Source organism: Cyanistes caeruleus, chromosome 3 (genome assembly GCF_971803275.1).
Source record: "Cyanistes caeruleus chromosome 3, bCyaCae1.hap1.1, whole genome shotgun sequence".
NCBI classification, from domain to species: domain Eukaryota; kingdom Metazoa; phylum Chordata; class Aves; order Passeriformes; family Paridae; genus Cyanistes; species Cyanistes caeruleus.
In genome coordinates this window covers 69,543,394-69,561,812 of record NC_141703.1, presented here as the reverse complement: position 1 = coordinate 69,561,812, position 18,419 = coordinate 69,543,394, and the positions used below count along the sequence as shown (strand labels likewise).

At 43.4% G+C, this 18,419-nt stretch overlaps 1 protein-coding gene and 1 long non-coding RNA gene across 22 annotated transcripts in view; one reads left to right on the top strand and one right to left on the bottom strand.

Annotated features, from left to right (window-relative positions):
• The window catches only part of LOC147654221 (uncharacterized), a 36,576-nt gene extending 29,218 nt beyond the window's left edge, over positions 1-7,358 (top strand). The window contains exon 3 of the long non-coding RNA XR_015284726.1: positions 2,234-7,358. This is a non-coding gene — a long non-coding RNA (uncharacterized LOC147654221). The remainder of the gene's footprint in view (positions 1-2,233) is intronic.
• A 1,034-nt stretch (positions 7,359-8,392) lies between these two features.
• RNF6 (ring finger protein 6) lies at positions 8,393-17,771 on the bottom strand. Of its 21 annotated transcripts, none has more exons than XM_086881764.1 (5): positions 17,024-17,187; positions 16,130-16,236; positions 13,112-13,319; positions 12,514-12,621; positions 8,393-11,219 (listed from the first exon to the last, which is right to left on the bottom strand). In XM_086881764.1, exons 3-5 carry the CDS (start codon positions 13,302-13,304, stop codon positions 9,505-9,507), a joined length of 2,016 nt encoding a protein of 671 aa, XP_086737890.1. In that variant the 5' UTR covers positions 13,305-13,319; positions 16,130-16,236; positions 17,024-17,187; the 3' UTR covers positions 8,393-9,504. The 21 variants fall into 21 exon arrangements, with proteins under 21 accessions (XP_086737890.1, XP_086737877.1, XP_086737885.1 ...); XM_086881751.1 differs by having other exon boundaries at positions 13,112-13,324; positions 16,048-16,236; positions 17,024-17,160; XM_086881759.1 differs by having other exon boundaries at positions 13,112-13,324; positions 17,024-17,160.
• Between the last annotated feature and the right edge of the window lie 648 nt (positions 17,772-18,419).

The following is an 18,419-nucleotide window of genomic DNA, read 5'->3' as shown; positions in this document are numbered from 1 at the left end:
CAGAGACACTGGTATCTGTAGACAGATACAGGATGTGACCTGAAATATGTGAACATATGTCAATGCATGCATGGCCCACCCGTAATCTCTTAAAGGAGCTGGAGACTCCTACACTTCATAGAGCAGAAGGGGCTCAACAGTAACACTCTTCTACAGCTAACCATAACCCACGGATTTTACTTGAAGGTGGAAAAAAAATTTCTATGAATTGAATATTCAGTGGGAGCATGGGAGAGGGGTGGAGGGGTAGAGAAAGTGCAAACTATTACCTGTAAGTGAAATGGAGGAAAAAAAGATTTAAAAAATTGGAAATGTAGCCATCTTCACTATTTACGTTCCATTCAGGTTTTTCAGATTTTTGAATAATGACATATGTAAATAAAATTACAGTGAATAGAATAATCATATTGATATGTTGGAAAGTGAAATTTATACTCATTTTGTAGCAGGATGTGATCTGTGGTTTGCCTGAAAATTACTGAAAAATTTAAAAATACAGAACCCATTCTATTTCTGGCACTAGTGAAACCAAATAAAGAAAATAGTGAAAAATAATGTATTTTTTTCTAGTATACTCAAGACTAAGAACTTATTATAACAAGTTCTTCACACCTGCAAGTTAGTTCAGGAAACAAACATCAGCATTATTACTTTTCCAGAATAACTCCAAGTTTGTATGGTTTTAAAGATATATTCAAAAGACAGTGAGCTAAACTGGAGAAAGTAATTTTTATTCCACTATAATGGCATCAACAGAAAGAATTCATCAGGCTGGAAATTGATGGAAAGCTCTGTGAAGAACAACCCCCTACAAATGCTTTGCACAGGAAAGACATATGGTAGAGTAGACCATAATTTTGATCTTAGCTTATATGGAGCCAAGTTTGTAGTTAGCTAGTAATTAAGAAAATATGTATTCTTAAGCAAAGAAGAATAATACTGAAGAAATTTAATGTTTAATGAAAAAAATAATAGAATCTTAAAACAGCTTGGGTTGGAAAGGGCCTTAGAGATCATCTCATTCCAACCCCCTGCCTTGGGCAGAGACACCTTCCACCAGACCAGGCTGCCCAAACCCCATCCAACCTGACCTTGAACACTTGCAGGGATGGAGAGTTCCCAGCTTCTCTGGCCAACCTGTTCCAGTGCCTCACCAGAATCACAGTAAATAATTTCTTCCTTGTATCTAATCTAAACCTACCCTCTGTCAGTTTAAGATCATTCCCCCTTGCCCTGCAACTCCATGCCCTTGTAACAAGTCCCTCCCCAGCTCTCTCCTCAGCCCCCTCTTCAGGTACTGGAAGGTGCTTTAAGGGGTCCCTGGAGCCTTCTCTTCTCCAGGCTGAACAGCCCTCTCAGCCTGTCTTCATAGGAAATGTTTAAGATGAGATTGATTTCCAGGATGTAAATAGTTCTCAAAATGCATGAGGTGCATTTTCATTATTTTGATTCACTTCCCTGTCCCACAGCTAGGTTCCTGGCTAATGTGAGTCCAATATTCTCTGGCTTTATAATCAATTATATTGGTGCAAAGGGAATCCAAGGCAGGTGTAAAATACTGCCGCACTGATTTGGTGGCAGTCACTTTGTACAGCTGTAAACAAATGCAGAAAAATAAATGTTAGTCCCAAGGAGATGTTCTCAGAAAGTCTGAAAAGAAACCTGAGAGAATGGACACACTTGAGAGAATGTTAAGGTAAAGCATATTCTGGAGCTTGTGTGTAAATATTCTGAAATATATTTTGAACCATCTGCTATGGCCAAGGCACCGTATGATTAGAAATAGTGGAATTCAGTATAGAGTTTATCTGTGATTTGGACTTTGGTTTAAATACTTCGATACTGGAAAAAAAAAACCAGTGTTGTGTACAACATATAGTAAGTAAAAATAATAAATAAATAAATAAATAAATAAATAAATAGAAGTAATAATAATAGTAATAATAATAATTAAACTCACTGAAATACCATTTATTATAACAGAGATGGAGAGAGACTTTTTACAGGAGCATGTGGAGACAGGGGCAATGGCACTTAAACAGGTTTCCCAGAGAAGTTGTGGATGCCCCATCATTCCTGGAGGTGTTCAGGGCCAGGAGCAACCTGGTCAAGTGGAAGGCATCCCTGCCCACGGCAGGGACTTGGGTCCTTCCAACACAAAGCATTCTGTGATTCTGTGATTCTGATATTGCATACCCTGGAGACCAGCACTCACAGCTCTGCTTGTTTGCAGTGTTTTTGCAGACTAGGATAAAAGGGACCTGGTCTCTGCCCTGCTGCTGTTCAGGAAACAGGTCCAGCTCGTGCCCTGCTACCTGACGTTTCTTCCTCTGCTGGGAGCCGTTCCTGCAGGCTGGAAATCTGCTTCTTGGACACGCATCTCCAGGGAGCCTACAGAGAGGCAGTGTCATCATCCCTATTTCCCCAGGGCGGAGGAGGCAGAGGGAGCGGCGGTGGCTTCCCTCGGGCCATCTGGAGAAACAGTGCTCCGACGGGATGTCTTGAGCGCAGGCTGGCGGTGCCTCTGCCCTGGGGAGAGCCGCGTTCCCCACGCAGGATCCCCGAGCGGGAGCCGCTCCAGCACCTCGGAGAGCTCCCGGGACCCGGCCGCGCCCGCAGGCGCCGCCTCCTCCGTCCCGGCGGTGCCGCCAGTCGAGCAGCAGCCACTGCTTTTGGCTTTCCTCGGCGTTATTTCAAACAGAGATAATTCGTTTTGTTTCGAAGCTAGCACTAGTTTAAGGTCGCGTTAGTATCTCCACACCCGGAGAAACAATGACCACGGGTGCACGTCCAAGGAGCTTCTGCTCTGCCCTCCCTTCCAGGGCAGCACCGGCGCAGCGGAGCGCAAAGGGAAACGGGGTTTTCCTTGGTCCTGGGCTTTTTCCTCCCTCTTCGGGGAAGCTGGGGCTCGGCTGAGCGTCTCCCCTCGCCTCCCAGGTTCACGGTGTGCAGAGTCCCAGAGAAGCTGACTTTAGTCGTACCCCCCTCCCTGCTCAGGCTGCTCTATCATATGAGAAATGCTCATGAGGTCTCGGCCTTGACAAGCTGCACCTGGACTAAGCCCCTCTCCAGCTTATCAGAAATACTGTCTGTTCTCAGCAGTGTTGTCTAATTATCATTTGTTTTTTAACAAGCAGCCTTGGAAACTTATTTTTTCTTGCCTGAATAACAACCCAAGTGGAATCCTATTTCTGTTGATAAATTTTCTTTGAAAGTTACTGACTTGAATTGCAGCCTGTATGAAAAATAATTATGACTAAACCCCATTGTCTTATAACCCGTGGACAGTGGTCCAAAGGGGGATCCTTTTGAGCTCTCAGTTCCCAAAAGATAAGGGATGATGTGTACGTCTCAAATACCGATGACCGGACAGCTGTGGAGCCAGCCAAGGACTGTTTGTAATAACAGACAAGAATTGTTGGTAATAATCAAGGACAACTGGTACTAGCATGCTGTGAGAAAAAACACATTTTGGCTGGAGAAGGGGGGGCCAGGTGGAGACAGGGCAGCACTTTTCCATGAGAAAGAACCACAGCACAGTACAGCAGAGTGCAGGACTGATTGGCAGGAAGTAGACATGGTCTGTAACATGGGATTGGCAGCTGGCTTTCCTCGGCATTATTTCAAATCAACCATCAAAGATTCCTGAAGCCCTCTGAGCCATTTCCAGAAAGGCCTAAAAGAACAGATTGCATGATAATTAATTAACATGGAAAGTGAGAAAAGTGTCTTTGGGGTGGAGAAACTTGTCAATAATCCCAAGTCCAGGTGCTGCCCCCAGAGCTCGGACATCTCATCAGATGGACTGGCTCAACTGGATCACTCCTTATCACCTGGATTGATGCTGAAAAAAGGACAGGCCTCTTATCAGCTGGATCAACTCTGGAACAAGCGCTGATGATGCCTTTTATCTCTCTTTTCCTCTTTCTTTCCCTTTCTTTTTCTCTTTTCCTTTTAAAAATTAATCTTTAGCTTTTTAATTAACCTCTTTAATTTCCCTTTTCCCTCCCACCCTATCTCTTTATCCAAAACCCACTGCCATATGCCTAATTTTTCTTTTCCATTCACCCTACCCCTTTACCCAAACCCCAGTGCCATGTGCCTGTATGGCAGGTCTGGGGCTAACATACCAATTTCCACATCGAGTGTGTAATTTGGTAGTAAAACTCTCTGATTGTTTGTGGACCCTCAGACTTTTGTCGCTCCTTTTGACCGATGAGCATTTTCGAAGCTGAAGTGCTCACTTCCCCTTGAGGGAGGGTTGTCACACGGTGCCCTATTGCCTGTCCCCATCCCCTTCAGAGGCAGATCTGTGCTCCCAGACTCACCGCCAAGCCACCACTTGCTCCTTGTTGTCTGGCGCCCTCTCCTGCTGTGAGACATTTCCTCTTGGAAGCCGAAGGATTCATTCGAATTCAGCTGGTCCAGGCAGCACATGGGAATGCTGCTGGGGGCCCTGTGCCCTGGGGCACTGCACGGGCTCTTGCTCTCAGCGTGCTCCTGTCTAAAATAGTCCGGGTTTATTCAAGTTGCTCTGCCTTCCCCAGTTCTAGCACCATCATAGTGAGAAGGAATCTCGTCACGGTACTTGCTGAGGTTTTGGATGCCTCAAATTGTATCACTCACATCTCACAGCCTAGATCATAGAGAAAGGAGCTATGCCTTGATTCACATCAGAGCACAGTGGATGCATGAGTGACTGCAATCAGCTGGGAATTGAGAATCATAGTTTGAGATTCATGTAACAAGAAAAAAAATTAGTGTTAGACTTGGAGATACCTTAAAATGAAGGGGGGAGGGGGCTAAATTTTAGAGATCTTTTGCTGAAATAATATGATTCTTTATTCTCACTATATATATTCAAGTTAACTGCTACACATTATGCAGGTTAACTGCAGTGTATGCTCATACACATACTAGCAATTCCTACTCTTTCAGTGTTTATATATGTTCTGATAACACTGAACAAACAGAATAAACTGTACGCAGAATGTGTTTAAGAACACAGCAAAAGAAATTGTACCAGCAGCCAAACTGCTCTATTCATGCATTACTCAGTCAGAAAAGGGCAAGACCTCTGTATTAAAATAGCAACATGATATGCTTTCCTGGGCATGCAAGCCTGAAGGTAAAGAGTGAGCCATTATTAATGGAGCTCAAATGTGTGTGAACTGCAAAAATAGCTCACAAGCTCTGTAAAGTACATCAGATGCTCAGCACTGTAGAAACAGTGCTGTGCAAGGAAATACATCACAATGGAACTGGCCAAGTTGAAGTCTTATTACTGATGAGATGGAAAGGTTCAACATACAATTCAAGTGCTTTTCTTGGAAGTACAAGCAATATCATTTATCTGTCCTACTTTAATCGGGACAAGAACCCAAATTGTGGGTTATAAATGCCTGAAGTATGGTCTTCAAAAGGACTGCTTTATAATAATGGGACAAAGTGATCCCACATATCCCATTTTAGCTGTTCAACCTGTAAAAGAAAATCAAAGATGTATTTGTTTTGTTTTAGTGTGTATATGTTTCATTTTTGCACTTCAGGCAATTTACATTACACTAAAGATAAATTTAGTGCTGGGATAAACACCTTCTGGAATAAGTGTGAATGCCAAGGAGCAATGTGCACTGAGTATCTGGTGAACCTGCTCCAGGTCTCTTCCAGCCTAGTCGAAGTTTAGGGTAAGCCCAGGGGAAAAAAAAAGAAATGGAAAAAATTTTGCTGTGAGGCACCTTGTGTGTCCAAAAGGTGGGCTAACCCCATTCTCACTGTAAACATGAGCAGGCTGAGGAAAGTCTGCAGTGTGCTGGGCAGTGCTTGCCTGTTGTTGATGCTTTCTGCGAGCAGGCTGAAACCAGATTAACTGCACAGGATCTCAGGAGAGCTAATTATATTTTTAATTTTAAACATTCATCTCTGAGTACTGTACTGGCAGCATGGCCGTGTCTTTTGTTCTGAATGCTGCTCTGACCACAGCTGGGTATGCACAGCTCCAGTTATAACCATGGTATATGACTAGATAACAATAATCCTGAGCTGACATTTGACCCCTCTCTCCCTTGAAATCCTGCAGACTACACTGATGTATGGTCAGTGCATTCAAAAGGACAGTCGGGTCTCAAAGCCTCCTCAGGAACTGGTAAATCCTACAACCTACAGTCAAATTAATGTCAGTGTCTCTTTTCTGGGGTGGATATTAAAAGAAAGGAAACTGGCAAGAATATGTACTATTTTTTGTGAAACAATAATCCAGAGATCTTCTGGACTGTTTGTCTGAAGAAGATCACAACTGCCTCTTTTTCTGAACAGGTGGTCTGTGGCAGACAGCTACAACAGTGACCATGCTGGTCTACCTGCTACTTTGTGACCTGGCTCTCAGCTGGCTCCTCATCCATCCTGAGACAGAGCTCATGCACTCCTGCTGTTCTCATGGAAAAGGGCAGCTCCTCCCCATCGTTGTCCTTCCTAAAGAGCCTGTATCCATCCGTTGCAGCCCTCCAGCTGTGCGAGTTATCCCACTGGGTCTCTGTGATCCTGATGAGATCACAGCCTTTGAACTGCAAACAGACACGATTCCTCCTGCTTCTTCCCCACGTCTTTTTCAGATTGGCAGTGGAGATGCTGCTTTCTTAAAGAAAAGTATCTGCCCCACCATACTGGCCTGTAGGGCCTGTTTTATTTGTGTGAACAGACCTGGGGTGAGTCCACTGCATCTCTCTTCCGTTAAGAAATTTCTCCTGCCCACGTCACCTTGCACACTGATTACCAACATGGCCCACCATATTCTCACACAGTTGCGGGATGTGCTGCCCTGTCCCACATCATTCCTAGTTGGCCTGCTGGTCAGGTTGGTTTGGCTCTGATTAGTCACTTGGTAGTTACCAGATAACTGCAGCGGGTTACTTCAGCAGGAGCATGTGCATGGGGAAGTGGCATCTGATTTTAAAAGTGGAAAAGTTATTTCCCATCAAGGCAAAAGCATGAAGTGGCAGGACACAACCTGCCATCATTTACCGTTTCCTTTTATATTCCCAAATTTGCACATGTTGCTAATTGTTGTGTGTAACGTGGCAACACAGGAATCCACTTCTATGTGATACATTATTAAAGAAGATACTATTAGAGAGACATACAGGGCTACAATATCAGCTAGAAAGTCACCAATAGCATCACACATGTAAGTAGAAAAACTGATTAATTCAACCTGAGATTTCTCTGTACTCCTCCAGGCGTCATGCTTAAGGCAGCTCTCTAAGTCATTTTCCACATTAAGGCTTTCTGCAGACTCTGGATTAGTGCTAGTAGTTGAACTCCATTTAATATTTCATTTTAAATAAACTTATTTGTAAAAATTCTGCCCACATTTATTTCCATATAAATAAATTACATTTTTTAATGTCACCAAGGGATGAGGTAAATTGTTTGGAGGGCGGGGGTGGCAGAGAACTGCAGTTTTATCGCAGAAGGAGGTAACAGAAGCCAATACAAAACTGAATCACTATGATTTAATTGATCCCATTAACACAGTATCTTGGAAAAGCTGAGTAACAAATTACATGCTTTCCCAATGGAGGACAAATAGTTGACAACTCTCACATGACAGGGCAGGAATAGAGTAGTGGAGGCTTAATGTTTCTTTTCCCGCAGCCTACAATTTCTACAGAAAACTCTCACTGTACTTTGGGATATTCCCCTTAGCAGCTCAGGTAAACATACCCTGTCACAGATGATCTCATCTTGAGCCATGTAATCAACTGTGCTCTCACACACAGCAAAATTCCTACTTGAATGAAAGAAGGCACAAGAAATGTCCCTTCATCTCTACTGCATTAGTATAGCAATTGTAAGGATTAGAGTTAAATTTGACCTTGAAGGACCTGAGCAGCAAGGCAATAGTGAGCCAAAGCCAGGTTTCTATGTATGTGACTTTTCAATCAGGCAGATACCAAATATAAAAGGAAGTCATAAAGAAACAAGGAAGCAGCAGCAGATGTATATATTTATATACTGTCAGCCTCAGGAGCTAACAGAAGTAAAAAAAAAAAAAAAATAAAAAAAAAAATTTAAGAAAGTCAGTAGGACTTGTTCATTGCAACTACTCTTTCCGCTGCTCAGAATATTCAGACAGCAGATTACTGCACAATTCTGCATTTCTCTAGGGATTGAGATGCAGGTTGCTTGGAAGACAAACGTAACATCCAGCTTCTCCCAGAAAACCCTGGAGCACTCTACTGGGTTTTCATGTACTGTAACAACTAACAGGCCAGGGACAGAGCTGGGAAAGTGGGGAAAAATAAAGTGAAAACTGGGACTGAACATGAAGAATAGCAAGTTTTCTTATTCATCTACAGGATATGGCTCAACAGTAATTCACACAAAGCCTCAATTATTTAACTTGCAACTTTATTTCAGTTTAAATCATTGGTATAAAAGTTTATTATCTAGTTATACAGATACTGGGGGTTTTCAGGGAAGCTTATTTTGTCCTGTTTAGTGTCTTTTACCACTTGGTCCTCAGGCGTGTTTCAAGAGGACTAACACTACATGTGTACCTTAAATTTCTGTACAAAAGCATTTCAAGTCTTTGTTTTGTTCTTCTGCGTAGGATGCCCAAAACATGCATATTATAGACAATATAATGGCCAAGGAAATGTTTCCCCTCTTTAAACTAAGGCAGTTAAAACCCCAGGAATAGTGATTGATAAATTTGGAAGAGTAAAAATGCTTCCTTAGTGCTCATTTATTCTTTGAGCGAGTAAGACACACCCTCTTGGAATTACCAGATTTGATTGCCGTCTGCACTGAAAAGACAAAGATTGTCAAAGACAGCATTTAATTATGTACATTTCATAATGCCACTAACTCATCCACTTCTGAATAAGAACTCGTCAAGGTTAAGAACTGTGTAAACCCACATGCAAAAATTGCCATAGAATCTTTAAAGTAGAACCAAATTGGCAAGTTTTTGGAAAGGATATTTTAATGTTTTAAAAAAAAAAGGCTATTAAAATGAGCACTTCAAGTAACTTAAATATCTTTAGCAAACATGTCCAGCAAGAGACTCTCTGTAAAAGAAATTGTTCTTAGAACAAAAAGCTAACAAATGGCTATTCAGCCACTAATTTTTCAACACAGTGGTGGGTCTGTGTGAAACAATTTGTAATCTAAATAAAGCGAGTCCATTACAATGTTAAAAAACATACATTAAGCAGGACTGATTAACTATTGCATTTCTGTATTTACAAAAGTGCTTAGCATAACAAAATTACCTAAAAAAATATAAACTTTACCAATATCATTTGGTTCTATGTGTGCTCCTAGACCTGCACTTGGAAAAAATAGTATTTACATTGTTAGATTTAGAGAAGTTTCTATAATTTTTAAAGAAATTTAACAAAACGCCCCCCACAAATGGACCCATATCTAAGTCAATGAATTTCATCTGGCTTATAACAGAGCAGGCAAAAATCCTTGAGTGCTGAGCAGGTACAAACAGGTCTAGCCATTATCTGTGGCATTAGACCCCAGAACTGGCTGCCGACAAATTGGGCAAGTGGAGTTTTCAGAAAGCCAGCGGTCAATACAATGAATATGAAACTCATGTGTACAAGGTAACTGCCTTAGTTTATTCCCTGTTGCATATTCATTAATGCAAACACTGCATGTTTTACTCCATTCATTTTCAGTGTGAACATCCCCATAGTTCCGTGTAGAAAGATTGTCAATCTGCTCTTTGGTTAAACCCCTCAAACGATCATCATCATCATCATCTTCATTCAGCAGGAAGAAGTGGGCAAGTCGAAGGATGGGCAGTGTTCCGTTCTCCACCAGGTTGTTTGCATCTTGAGACTGCCTGCTATCTTGGCTCTCACGATTGCGCCCAGAACGTTGACTACCACCCCTCTGCCCATTTCTTTCCCTGCTGCTGTCTACTGCATTTCCATTTCTAGACAAAACCCCACTTGGATCACTGCTGTTTGCTGAACTTGAGTTATTCTGTGCATCTGCTGAGTGATGACCGCCTCTTTGCACTTCTGAATTAGATTCAGTTTCCATTAAAGAACTCAGTTCTCCAAAGCCTGTCATTATCTGTCTAAGGATTGATCGAAGAGCCACTGATGAAGGCTCCCCAAGCCCAGTTTCTGAAATCCGACGAAGAGGTATCCGTATAGTGCTAATGTAGGTCCGAATACCGGCGCGTTCTGATCGGGATATCGTGCGCCGAAATCCCCCACTATCACTTTCAAAGGTAACTGTGTTTTCTGACATTCCTGCTCTAGAACGAGTTCTACTGGCAATGCTGTCCCGGTCTCTGTTTTCTCCAGGACGAATTCTTCTCACCTGAAGATCTAGTGTAATTGTTGGGTGCCTTCTGACAGCAGCTACTGGCCTACTAGATTCTTCCTCTTCCGAAGTTATTCCTAAGGATGGCGCTACACTGGAAAGCTGGGGAGTCTGAGTGTTTTCTCTTGCTTGCTCTTCAGCAGGCTGTGGAGAAGCCTGAGCTGTTTGTCTCCTACTCCTGTTGACTTGCTGTGCATTTCTATCCTGCCTCTGACCACGTTCCTCAGAAGGAGCAGCATCACCTTGCCTTTGCAGCGGGGAGCGGCTTCGACTACTTAAGGTAGACCTCAGCCGCAAAATTTCTAGTCTTTGGTTTGTATTCATCTGGACATTAGTTCTAGCTCTACCCCTTCTGACTCCTGCAGAATTACCTCTTTCTGGCATTTCTCTTGGCTCACCAGCAGCCACAGAATTATTTCGTGTAGTATTATTTGTCTGGCCTGTCAGCTCCCTCGTTCTACTCCTGAGCCTCTCTGAAACTGCGTGAGAGACTATTTCTGACCTTAATGCCATGGCACGCCTTAAAAGCCTGGTCCTTGCAGCTTCGTTGTTTGCCTCTCTTGCAGCCATGCTCCTCGTCCGTGGGGCTACTGAACTGGCAACTAGCTGACGTCTTCTTTCTACGTAGAGCCTGGTAGCATCTATATCAACATTCTCCTCGCCAGAAGTTTCAGAACTGTTATTATCATGATTTATATTGATCTCAAGACTAAAGCGAAACTCCCCACTGTTTGGATTCGTTCGACTCACAGCTCTCCAGGTTTGGTTCCCACTCTGTCCACTGCGAGTGGCATTTCCTGTGCGACGAAATGCGTTAAGCCATTCAAGCAAAGAGTCGCCGTTGGAGTTTTCGCTGAGAACTTCAGAATCTGAGAGAAACAAAGAATTGCAAACCTTCATATGACTGCACGCTCTGCATACTACAATGCACTCCAAAACCCCTTCACTTGCTGGGCTCTGACTTCAGACACAATACAATAACATAACTTGCTATGCTAATGTATAAAAATATGCTCTATGTAAAAATGTCAGCAAAACTTACCAGTTCAACCTAGAATTTTTGTCTCACAAGGAGACTCAGAGAGAAATTAATATGCCCAGATGGCATCTTCTGAGCCAGTGTTCCGATTCAAGTGGTCCAAAAATAGTTGTATTTGTCCAATACCTGCCCCTTGCTGAAGTTATCAGTTTGGGAACAACTCATTTTGATACAGCAAGAAAAAGAATAACAAGTCTTGTCTTCTTTTGGAAAACTTCTAAAAAATTTGTTTCCTATAAGTGATACAATAAATGATCACAGAATCATTAAGGTTGGAAGGGACCTCTGGAGATAATTTAGTTCAACTCCCCTGCCAAGGCAGGGTCACCTAGAGCAGCTAACACAGCAATGTGTCTGGGTGGGATGTGTGGTTTGAACAGATTTTCTCCTTTTGTGCAAATATATTCTTTTCCTAATTACAATGACCACAGCTCCATTTTCAAATCATCTCCAACTACACACAGAGGTACAGATACAAGCGTTGTGGTTAGGGCTAGCTATGTGTCTAAAGCAGGCCAATTGTCATGATCACAGTGAAGTTTTTCCCTTGAAGGGATCAGATTAAGTTCTCCCTTCTCCATCACCTCTCTATGTCCAGGAAGACTCCAAGAACTTTGGTATCTTTACTTCTGAGCTGCCAATTCCTCTCCCAAATTTGACTAGAATTGGCCAAATAAGTAAGCCAATGTTTCTGGGGAATTGAAGACAGTGCGTAAAACACAAGCCTCACTTGACTAAAACAAATGGAAATTAAACAACAAAAGTGGCAAACCAAAAATGGAGAGATTAACTGTTTTCCAATTCTTTTCCAACAGCTATAATACACGATAAAAACATCTAAGAACTGAAAAAAAATCATAATTTTTGTGCTATTACATTTACAAAAAATGGAAAATGAGGGAAAAAGGAGCATGTACTTTGTGATTAATATAAACAAGTTTTCATCAACTATTTCAAGTCTGGTTTTGGATGCTTAGGAAATCTTGCTTAGTTTTAAACAATCCCCAGAGGCACATTGAAAATAAAAAAAGCAAGAGAAATCAATCTCTCTTAAAAATCTTTATAGAACTGTTATCTATGCACCACATACTACGTGTCTACATGTATGAATGAAGAATGTTTACCTCCAACAGTTCTACCTTCACCTTCTCTGTTATCCAGATCAGACTGTGATGTCAGACGCTCCTTAGCCCCCTCCAAACGCTGCTGCAACTCTTCTGCTGTTATTTCTCCTGAATTTACATTTTGATAACACTGTTAGATAGGACACTAGTACTGCCTCTATACAGCCATGCAGAAGTAATATTTTCTATCTTGAATGAAAATCTTCAGAACACAGAAAAAACTGATGAAAACAGAAAGAAAGCAACACTAATGTGAGATTATAGTGCAGATATCAGTGAAAGTAGGTAGTGGAGTGGAAGCAAAAGAAGCTGAATGTGTCAAGAGTGTTCTCAGCTTCCAGTAACAATTCAGACACCCCCAAAATTGCCACATATCGACAGATATACTTGAATGTACCAAATGTTATTTATCTTGGTTTGGACACCCAAGTGCAGCATCTTTGTATACAGGTAAAGTATACTTTTGTTCCATATGGAGGTTTTTTCCCTTTCTACAAAGCCACAGAAGTCAGGCTGCTTGAGTCACAGTACCACAGGTGGTGCCTAACAGCAGGAGTGTTACTTCATTACACTTCTACTGAAGGTATGCACATCTTACCAGGAGTGCCAAGCAGGTTTCGGTCCCTCATTAACCTGTAGTCCTCCTCGTTGAGCTCGTTAATGAACTGGTAATAGGCCTCCTCCCTGCTGAGGCGCTCCAGCTGCCGCTGTCTCTCACCTTCGCCGTGGCTGCGCTCTCGGGAAGGCGCCTGCTCATTGCCATTTCCTGCACGGTGTCGGAAGCGATCCATAACGATAATGCCAAACTGTCCTGGACAAAACCAGAGATTAGACTGCTCAGAAATTACAGGAAGAATTTACCTAGTTTGCAGTAAAACGCTCCCAGCATTTTCAAATAAATTAGTTAATTAATAGCTAAAAATGAGTAAGGAGAACCAAGCTCCATGTTATTTGCCAAGACAACAGTGCAGCTTACTATTCAAATATATAAATACTTCTAGCTTGCTGAAAAATAGTTTCAAGCCCCCTTCCTCACTGAAAGGGCATACTGGTTGGTATGGCAACTTTAAAATAAAAATGCAATGACAAATTTTTATTTTTTTTTAGCTAAATAATGATATTCTAGAAAGTTAAAGGTATTAACATAAAACTTATATCCTTTCTCTCATGTAAAATACAACAGCAGTGGGGAGTATCTTAAAAGTGGAAGTATAGCTAAAAACATGGTTTTCTGATTATTGGACTGCAATTATTCAGTGTAAACTTGTGACAACCCCAACATAAGACTACATTAGTATTTTCATTAGTAATATCCCCCACATAGTATACAGCCTACAGATTTATTTTTGGTGGAATGACTCTTCTGACATTCTTACATTATTTGTATATTTTCCTTGCAGTTTCTAATCCAAGGATTAACTAGCAAAGAGATATCCATCTACAGAATATGGGTGTAAAAGGGATGGGCTGTACTTTTCCCACAGTTCTTCATCACTTACAAAATATTGAACCAATGGGACCACACTGTTAGAAGGCAAGAATAACCTTCCAGAGTCAAAGAGGCATAATCTCTGTTGATTCCTGTGTCATTACCATCTCCCTCTGGTTAGGGCTCAATCCGAGCCAATCAGCACTCAGACCACTCCTCAACGTTCCTATTTTCTAAAGGAAACCTGTTCTTCCACTCTCTATTTGAAAGACAATAAAGTGTCCTTTCAATTGAGCTTCCTGTTTAACAGGCACCTGTAACACCTGCTGATGCAGACACCTGACAAAAGAGATCACTCCTCGAAAGAGATCATCAGGCTAAAAAGCCCCAACCACACTGCACCATGCTGCTTGCATAAATGCCTTTCCCTTTTATTTGTTTGCTTTTTGTCAATTTACACACACATAAAATCCACTTCCAGTTTAGATTATGCGGAAAACAGAAAACAACATTCTAAGCGCACTCCTGATCAATAATTAGTCTTCACAGGACAGGTGATGAGACAACAAACAGACCAAACCAATTAACTATTAGAAATACATCAAAAAAAGGGCAAATTTTAATCAATAGTGCAAACAGATACAAAAATAATCAGAAAATGTATGTCAACAGCAGAAGCTGGTATACATTTGATATACCTTTCTTATGTTCTTTGTGGGATCCATTCTGATGTATCCTTGGTTTCAATATTTCCACACCTCGTGTTACTTCCCCCCACCAGCCCCTGCCCCAGGTAACTGCACTTCTAAATACACTTCTTCCAAATCAACCATCTTCCTCCTGGGTCCAACACTACATTTTGATGCATTCAAAATACTCTCTCCTAGCTCTAACTCATTCAGCTTAAAAGAAATTAAATGAGTATCTTCCTTTCAAGACACTTTCCATTCCCATAACATTTTTTCTTTTCTATCAGTGTTGTCCTCTTGGCTCACCCTCACAAACTATAGATAACTTCTGACTCTGATTTCCCACAGGGGCTATGTTCAAACCAGGTCACTTTTCATACCACACTTCTAATCAAAAATTTCCCATCCAGCTCTTCCTCTTACTACCCCGGTTTCCTCACAACAAAAGCAGTTCCCACCCAACCCCACCAGCCAACACTATCATTACCTTGGCAACACCCATCGTGACTATTACCATGAAAATCTCCAATCCAAACTGCACTGAATACTGAAGTGCCTCTGTCCCAGGTGACTTAAAACTTGACACAGGTGTAGCAGGGATGGGGGGAAGAGGATTGATAAAATGAATTCAATTTCACGTGAGGTTGTTATTTAGACAAATGCCTTAGAACAACATGCGGCTGCTTGCCTGACAATGACCATTCTAAGTCAACCGACTTCCCATTATATGATTATATTTTATCATTGTATTCCCAATACAATCACGGCATTGCCGCACAGAAGAAAATGCAATATATATTCTTAAGAAGTCCATCACATGTAGTCCCCCTCAATCTAAATTTAAAGTGTTGTTCAAAGGAGAGGTTCTTTAGTTTTCAGTTTTCCACAGAAAATCTGGAAATCTCTTTGATTTTGTGGGTAGTTAAGGAAAAAAAAAACCACATTCTTTTGTTGACAACTGTATGGTAGGATTAGTCACACTCCTTAAATGACTCACTTAGAAACAGTAAGAAGTGTGAAGTGCTCGGCTGTCCCATCTGTTTAACATAACTCCATGGATGACAACTACTATCCCTATTTATCAAATGCCATCAAAACTAAGTACTTTGGCACCTAAAACGCTTTAGCGTTATGAAAATCGAAGGCTATTAACTGCATCAAAAATTAGATACATTACACTAGAATATTTCAGAGTATTGAAAAGTTGAAGGATATTAGCTACTAAGATACAAAAAAACCCCTGAAATCGAAATCCAGTTATGACTCAGATTACTCTTCCTTTGCAAAGAGATAGGGGTCGCATGCCAACACTTTATGTTTTCTAGCATTTTCAACCTAAGACCTACTCCTTTAGATTTTCATTCATAATTACTCTGGTCTATTCTTCAAGGTTTATGACTATTTTCTAATATACACCTTATGCTTTTAGGTTTCAGCCTGTTTTCCTGAAGTATGACCTCCGGTTCAATTAGGTACTCATTTTCTGAAAGACTACCACCTGATTGCAAGGTGACTACGGAGTTTAGCTGAGGAAGCCTCCCCGAGCCAGAGGGCTATTTAATATTTCTGTCACACCGCAGCCTCCAGGCAGGATGATCTCACCGACTTCGGGAATAAAAAATAATAAAAAAAATAAAAACAACCCGCAAACCAAACCCAGAACCCCCCGCGCACGAAGCCGGGGGACAGAGAGAAAAAGGGAGAGTCAGTAGGTAATGAAAACACAGCCCCCGGGACACCCAGAGGGACCCAAGCCGAAGGCCTGGAGCGGCCGTCCACCCCCGCCCCGGGCCTAGGCCCAGGCCGGCAGCAGGGCCCGCAGACGCCAGCGTCGAGCCAGGCACCCCCAGGGCAGGGCAGGGCACGGCAGGGCAGGGGTCGGGCCGTAACCCCGGCCCGTGCAGCCGCGAGGGCGCCGGGGATTCCAGGAGCCCTCGGGCCCGGTCCTGCCCCGCCCCCCGCCTGTTGCCGGGGAGACGGGAGCGCCGTGACTGACGGGGCTCCTGCCCAATGCCCCCGCCGGCCCGCGGCCGCCGGCCAATGGCAGCAGCGACAGCCAGCCCGTGCCCTCCCGCCGCTCTCCCCCCGGGCTGCCCGCCGCGGCCCCGACACCGACCGCCGCGGCCGGACCCACGCTGTCCGCCGCTGCCCGAGCCCACGGCTCCCGTGCCCGCGGCGGGCCGCGTCACCCGCTGCGGCAAACTGGGGAGGCGCCCATGCCTCCGCCTGCCCCGGTGGGGGGAAACCTGCCGAGAGCGCAGCCGGCAAGACCCCAGAGCCCGTCCCTGCCTGCTGCCAGCGGCGGCGCGGACCGCCCGGCTCAGCCCCGCGCCGCGCTCATCGCCCCGTCCCTCCCGGCGGCAGCGGGAGCCACCCCCGCCGGGACACGGACCCTGGGTGTGCGAGCGGGGCGCGCTCCAGCTCCAATTGCGGTCCGGGTGGCGGCTCCAGCTCCGATTGCGGTCCGGGCGGCTACTGGCGCCGCCGGCGCAGGTTCCGTGCGCGAGGGAGGGCTCCACCGCGAGCCCCGCCCCCTCATGCGCACGCGTGTTTGGCACTGTGTAATAACTTACGTAAGGAGTAAGATTGATTATAGAGTTACTTTTCCCACTGCTCCCTCCTTCCCAGTCTTCCTGTGGATTTAAATGGGACGCTTCTCCTTCTTCTGCGACTTTTCCTCCCTTTCTTTCGTTTTTGTTTACGTTTCCTTCTGCGGGAATCTCCCAGTGAACTTTTTTCTCAAACGTTCAAAAAATAATTGTCCGGTGCCGTCGATTTTAGCGATTTCCATTTGTAGAGCCTTGGCTAGAAGCTCTCCCACGCAAGTGCGGAACCTGTCCACAGAATGTTGCCGGTTCTAGTTGCGGACTCCCTGAGGGAACCCCGGACTCGCGGTCCTGAGCTGCTTGTACGGATTTGTCTCAACACGGCCTGCAGAAACTCTCTGAACAGGCAAAATGAGGGGATTCCGCCTGGAGGGTGCTTCTGTGTAAAAGCGCTACCTCATCCTTCTCACGTCCGAGCTGCTCTTGTGTGCAAACCGGCTTGCGGAAATAAACCAGAGTTTGGGTATTTTCTGTGCCACTGGTCCCGCTACAAAGGAACACTCTCGGTAATGAATGAGGTGCTAGGAAGGGCTCAGGGCCGCTGTCCAGGAAGATACTTTCACAACACACCCAGAATTTCTTTTTTTCCGCTTAAAGGAAAAGAGTTTAGGTTTGGTGGTGGTTTACATTCCTGTTCTGCCTTTAGGTGGTTTCCATCAGACAAACTGATGGTTGGGACAAATTCTTAACACCGAGGCCAAATCAGGAACTGCTCCCTGCCCACTGCATTCAGAAAATGGTAACCTCTGTTTCTCATGTGCCTTACCATTGTATAAATAGTATTGTATTCGCCTTGCCTGAAGCAATTAAAATATATCCTTCCTAAAGAACAATTTTACTTTCATAATAAAAGCCAGAGCATGTATCTATCTATCTATCTATCTATCTATCTATCTATCTATCTATCTATCATCTACCTACCTACCTACCTACCTACCTACACCATCTGTCCATCTGATTACGTGATTTAAATCTTTTCCTCTTACAGTCTACTTTTACTAATCATTGTTCCACAGTCAAACACAACATCTTCTCTGGTATCAAGCCCACATACAGACTGTTCATCCAGAAGGAAGTTATGATTTAGATGGGTGAATAATTGCATATTTCCATAGCAAAACCTTACACTGAATTTGTTTATTTTCCACTGACCTGTTACCAACACAGAATTTGGTGTCCATG

Bases quoted from the DNA above. Each gene is read 5' to 3' on its own strand.
- RNF6 (XM_086881749.1), bottom strand. From the start codon at position 17,170: ATGAGGGGGCGGGGCTCGCGGTGGAGCCCTCCCTCGCGCACGGAACCT. The intron at 13,320-17,023 runs GTCCGTGTCCCG...TGTCCAGGACAG, and splicing joins GCCCCGCTCGCACACCCAGG to TTTGGCATTATCGTTATGGA. The intron at 11,220-12,513 runs GTAAACATTCTT...TGTTTCTCTCAG, and splicing joins TGAAGGTAGAACTGTTGGAG to ATTCTGAAGTTCTCAGCGAA.